This window comes from Terrapene carolina, unplaced genomic scaffold, assembly GCF_002925995.2.
Source record: "Terrapene carolina triunguis isolate 2854851 unplaced genomic scaffold, T_m_triunguis-2.0 Scaffold569, whole genome shotgun sequence".
In the NCBI taxonomy this organism is placed as follows: domain Eukaryota; kingdom Metazoa; phylum Chordata; order Testudines; family Emydidae; genus Terrapene; species Terrapene triunguis.
The window spans coordinates 515601-521529 of record NW_020664920.1 but is presented as its reverse complement, the minus strand read 5'-3'; the positions used below and the strand labels follow the sequence as shown (position 1 = coordinate 521529).

The window sequence follows — 5929 nt, the reverse complement described above, 5'->3', positions numbered from 1 at the left end:
CCCCTCCCCCCAATCTCAGGGCCGGGGCCTGGCTTGCCCCAACGGGGCCCCTTCCCCCAATCTCGGGGCTGGGGCCCAGCTCTCCCCAACGGGGTCCCTCCCCCCCATTCTCAGAGCCAGGGCTCGGCTATCCCCGACAGGCCCCTCCCCCCAGTCTCAGGGCCGGGGCCTGACTCTCCCCAAAGGGCCCCTTCTCTCTGACAGCTCCCAGCCCTTGCACTGCTGATGCCTTTTGTCCTGCAGGCAGCTGAGCTGGCCATTAAATTCTTGGGCCAGCCCCGGAGTGTGGAGGTGACGCGGCTGGTGGGACCCCAGCTGGTGGCCGTGAAGAAGTACAGCGCGGTACGGGCTGCTGCTGTCAGCGCAGTGCTGAAGGGAGGGAGGTGTTAATGTCAGTGGGATGAACGATGAAGGGGTGACTTGGTTACAGTCTGTGGGTACCTACATGGGGAACAAACATTTAATAACATGCTCTTCAGTCTAGCAGAGACAGGGCTAACGCGCCCATGGCTGGAAGCTGAAGCTAGAATTCAGCCTGGCAATAAGGTGTGAATGTTTAGCAGTGAGAGTCATTAACTACTGGAACAACTTGCCAAGAGTCGTGGAGTCCTGATTTCCCACCTCGTCTCCATATAAGGAGCTCCAAAGGGTCTGGGGTGGAATGACGCGTCCCCTCCTTCTGTCCACCAATTATGTCTCATTTCCCACACCCCAGTTTGGGTCCATTGATTTCAGATTCCATTCTCCTTTGCTTCTCAGTCGCCATCTCAGCACAGTCCTTGGGAGGGATCAGGAGCTCCTGTGGTGGGACCAGTTCACTCTGTCTTTGATCTTTGCTGACTTGTATAAACAGCTTTATGTATCAGCTAGAATTGGATGCCTTCGGGTCCAGGCCTCTGCACAACAGCGGGGGAAGTGAGGAGGGAGGGCTGGAGGCAGTGCAGTCTCTGCATGTCGACCGGTGGGGCGAGAAGGGAAGGGGGCATCGTGCTCCAGAGAAGGAGGCGGGCGCTGTGTCCTGAGGCTAGGAGTATGAAATATTGGGTGAGCCAATCACCATAGTGTGCTTGGATTTTCAGAAAGCCTGTGACAGGGTCCCCCACCAAAGGCTCTTGAGCAAAGTAAGGAGTCATGGGATAAGAGGGAAAGTCCTCTCATGGGTCAGTAACTGGTTACAAGATAGGAAACAAAGAGTAGGAATTAGTGGCCAGTCTTCACAATGGAACAGTGAGGTGGCCAAATTTGCAAATGATACAAAATTCACTCCCCTTGAAACCTCTGGCATTGGCCTGTGTGAGCAGACAGGACCTGGGCTAAATGCAGCATTGCCCGGGGGCTGCAGTCAGGGCTCTGGCCCCATGGGTGTGGGCTCCATACAAGTGGGCGCAGATGGCCTCTGGCCTTGGAGCTCCAGGTGACAATGCCCAAGTGTGACCCTGCTCCCCTTCTGCAGGCAGCTGAGCTCTACCTCAACCTGGACCTCATCCGAGAAGCCATTGATGCCTTCATTGAGGGTGAGGAATGGAACAAGGCAAAACGTGTGGCCAAGGAGCTCGACCCCAGGTAACCCTCCGTCCTGCCCCCCCCCACTGCCCCCTGCAGGTTCCCCTCCGTCCTGTCCCCCCCCACTGCCCCCTGCAGGTTCCCCTCCGTCCTGTCCCCCCTCACAGCCCCCTGCAGATTCCCCTCTTTCCCCCACTCCCCTACTGTCCCCCAGTCACCCTCAGCCCCATTTCCCCCTACCGCTGTTAAGGCACTTTCAGTCCTACCCCCGTCCCCTTTTGCCTGTCTCCATCCCCTCCCGCCCAGAATGCTCTGGTCCTGTCCCTGCGCACAGTTTTCTACTGCCTTCCCCCCAGGGACCTCCGTGCCTCCTCCCTGCCTCCCTCCCCTCGCAACCTCCTGCCAGGGGTTGGGATGTCTGTCTGCCCTCACCTCCAGGTGCCACAAGGGCCTGCTCCTCCTCCAGGTCCTGGCAGATGCACCTCAGCTGGGTCGCTCCTTGTCCCTGTCACTGCAGCTGCAGTGGGACCCCCACCACCCCCCTGTGCTCCACTCTGGGCGCCTCCCCATGGTGGCCATAGGGCACCCTTGGTTTGGCTGCCAACAAAGTCTCCTTCTGCCCGGCAGGTCGGAGGAGTACGTGGACCAGCGCTATAAGGAGTATTTAAAGCATCAGGGCAAAGTGGATTCGGTATGAATGTTTTTGCCTGGGGCTGGGCAGGGGGCCAGGGTCGTTCTGTACCCAAAGGGCCCTCTCATGGGGCTGGGTGAGGGGGCAGGGCCATTCTGTGCTGGGGGTGGTGCATTGTGTGGGGGTCTGGGTGCTAACGTGCAGGGCAGTGTGATGCATGTGTGGCTGGGTGCCCATGCTAGGGGACAGTGGAGGGCTAGGTGCCTGTGCTGAGGAACGGTGTGATGCGTGGGGGCTGGGTGCCCATGCTGGGGGGCAGTGGGGAGCTGGGTGCCCGTGCTGGGGGGCAGTGGAGGGCTAGGTGCCCATGCTGGGGAATGGTGTGATGTGTGGGGGCTGGGTACCCGTGCCGGGGACAGGTGTGGGGCCTGGGTGCCTGTGCTGGGGAGCTGTGGGGGGTTGGGTGCCCGTGCTGGGGGGCGATGGGGGGTTGGGTGCCCGTTCTGGGGAGCAGTGGGGGGCTGGGCACCCATGCTTGGGAGGGGGGTTGGGTGCCCATGCTGGGGAGCAGTGGGGGGCTGAGCGCCCACCCCAGGGGGCACCTCCCCTGCTCAATGCGTTCTCAGGGTGTCTTGGCTCTCTCCTGTTACAGCTAGTGGGGGTGGATGTCATGGCTGCCCTGGACATGTATGCGGAGCGGGAGCAGTGGGAGAAGTGCCTGGAGACCGCGGCCAAGCAGGTACCGCTCCAGCCCTGGGCACTGTGCTCACAGCTCTGCCCCGCTGCGCAGGCCAGGCTGGACCATCCCTGACAGGGGTTTGTCCAACCTGCTTTTAAAACTCCCCAATGATGGAGATTCCACAACCTCCTTGGGCAATTTATTCCAGTGCTTAACCACCCTGACAGTTAGGAAGTTTCTTCCTAATGTCCAACCTTAACCTCCCTTGCTGCAATTTAAGCCCATTGCTTCTTGTCCTATCCTCAGAGGTTAAGAAAAACAATTTTTCTTCCTCCTCCTTGTAACAACCTTTCACATACTTGAAAACTCTTATCATGTCCCCTCTCAGTCTTCTCTTTTCCAGACTAAACAAACCCAATTTTTTCAATCTTCCCTCATAGGTCATGTTTTCTAGACCTTTAATCATTTTTGTTGCTCTTCTCTGGACTCTCTCCAATTTGTCCACATCCTTCCTGAAATGTGATGCCCAGAACTGCAGAGAGGCTATAAAAATAAAAAACTCAAAAATAATGGGGGATTTCAGCGATCCCCATATAGATTGGGTACATGTCACCTCAGGACGGGATGCAGAGATAAAGTTTCTTGACACCTGAAATGACTGCTTCTTGGAGCAGCTAGTCCTGGAACCCACCAGAGGAGAGACAATTCTTGATTTAGTCCTAAGTGGAGCACAGGATCTGGTCCAAGAGGTGAATATAGCTGGACCACTTGGTAATAGTGACCATAATATAATTAAATTTAAGATCCCTGTGGCGGGGAAAACACCACAGCAGCCCAACACAGTAGCATTTAATTTCAGAAAGTGGAACTACACAAAAATGAGGGCGTTAGTTAAACAGAAATTAAAAGGTTCAGTGCCAAAAATAAAATCCCTGCAAGCTGCGTGGAAACTTTTTAAAGACGCCATACTAGAGCCTCAACTTAACTGTACACCCCAAATTAAACAACATAGTAAGAGAACCAAAAAAGTGCCACCGTGGCTAAACAACAAAGTAAAAGAAGCAGTGAGTTACAAAAAGGCATCCATTAAAAAGTGGAAGTTAATTCCTAATGAGGAAAATAGAAAGGAGCATAAACACTGGCAAATGAAGTGTAAAAATACAATTAGGAAGGCCAAAAAAGAATTTGAAGAACAGCTAGCCAAAGACTCCAAAAGTAATAGCAAAAAAAAAAATGTAAGTACATCAGAAGCAGGAAGCCTGCTAAACAACCAGTGGGGCCACTGGATGATCGAGAGGCTAAAGGAGCACTCAAGGATGACAAGGCCATTGCAGAAAAACTAAATGAATTCTTTGCATCAGTCTTCGTGGCTGAGGCTGTGAGGGAGATTCCCAAACCGGAGCCATTCTTGTTAGGTGACAGATCTGAGGAACTGTCCCAGATTGAGGTGTCATTAGAGGAGGTTTTGGAACAAATGGACAAACTAAACAGTAATAAGTCTCCAGGACCAGATGGTATCACTCGAGAGTTCTGAAGGAACTCAAATGTGAAATTGCAGAACTCCTAACTGTAGATTGTAACCTATAATTTAAATCAGCTTCTGTACCAAATGACTGGAGGATAGCTAATGTGATCCTAATTTTAAAAAAGGGCTCCAAAGGTGATCCCGGCAATTATAGGCCGGTAAGCCTGACTTCAGTACCGGGCAAACTGGTTTAAACTATAGTAAAGATCAAGATGGTGAGACACATAGATGCACATGATTTGCTGGGGAAGAGTCAACATGGTTTTAGCAAAGGGAAATCGTGCCTCACCAATCTACTAGAATTCTTTGAGGGGGTCAACAAGCATGTGGACAAGGAGGATCCAGTGGATATAGTGTATTTAGATTTTCAGAAAGCCTTTGACAAGGTCCCTCACCAAAGGCTCTTAAGCAAAGTAAGCTGTCATGGGAAGAGGGAAGATTCTCTCATGGAAACAAAGGGTAGAAATAAATGGTGTTTTCAGAATGGAGAGACGTAAATAGTGGTGTCCCCCAAGGATCTGTACTGGGCCCAGTCCTAGTCAACATATTCATAAATGATCTGGAAAAAACGGTAAACAGTGATGTGGCAAAATTTGCAAATGATACAAAACTACTCAGGATAGTTAAGTCCCAGGCAGACTGTGAAGAGCAACAAAAGGATCTCACAAAACTGGGTGACTGGGCAAGAAAATGGCAGGAGAAATTCAGTGTTGATAAATGCAAAGTAATGCACATTGGAAAACATAATCCTAACTATACCTATAAAATGATAGGGTCTAAATTAACTGTTATCACTCAAGAAAGAGATCGTGGAGTCATTGTGGATAGTTCTCTGAAAACATCCGCTCAATGTGCAGCGGCAGTCAAAAAAGCGAACAGAATGTTGGGAACCATTAGAAAAGACAGAAAATATCATATTGCCTCTATATAAATCCATGGTACGCCCACATAGAATCATAGAATATCAGGGTTGGAAGAGACCTCAGGAGGTCATCTAGTCCAATCCCCTGCTCAAAGCAGGACCAACCCCAACTAAATCATCCCAGCCAGGGCTCTGTCAAGCCTGACCTTAAAAACCTCTGAGGAAGGAGATTTCACCCCCTCCCTAGGTAACCCATTCCAGTGCTTCACCACCCTCCTAGGGAAATAGTTTTTCCTAATATCCAACCTAAACCTCCCCCACTGCAACTTGAGACCATTACTCCTTGTTCTGTCATCTGCCACCACTGAGAACAGTCTAGATACATCCTCTTTGGAACCCCCCCTCAGGTAGTTGAAGGCTGCTATCAAATCCCCCCTCACTCTTCTCTTCTGCAGACTAAACAAGCCCAGTTCCCTCAGCCTCTCCTGATAAGTCATGTGCCCCAGGCCCCGATCATTTTCTTTGCCCTCCGCTGGCCTCTCCCCAATTTGTCCACATCCTTTCTGTAGTGGGGCCACCAAAACTGGACACAGTTCTCCAGATGTGGCCTCACCAGTGCCGAATAGAGGGGAATAATCACTTCCCTCGATCTGCTGGCAATGCTCATACTAATGCAGCCCAAAATCATAGAATCATAGAATATCAGGGTTGGAAGGGACCTCAAGAGGT

The 5929-nt window shown here is 51.7% G+C and overlaps 1 protein-coding gene across 1 annotated transcript in view; it reads left to right on the top strand.

Moving 5' to 3' along the window:
* The window catches only part of IFT172 (intraflagellar transport 172), a 107571-nt gene that overhangs the window by 81195 nt on the left and 20447 nt on the right, over positions 1–5929 (top strand). Inside the window, exons 34-37 of the mRNA XM_026659084.2 lie at positions 244–342; positions 1454–1563; positions 2131–2194; positions 2787–2873. Of these exons, the coding sequence (XP_026514869.1) occupies positions 244–342; positions 1454–1563; positions 2131–2194; positions 2787–2873 (360 nt within the window). The remainder of the gene's footprint in view (positions 1–243; positions 343–1453; positions 1564–2130; positions 2195–2786; positions 2874–5929) is intronic.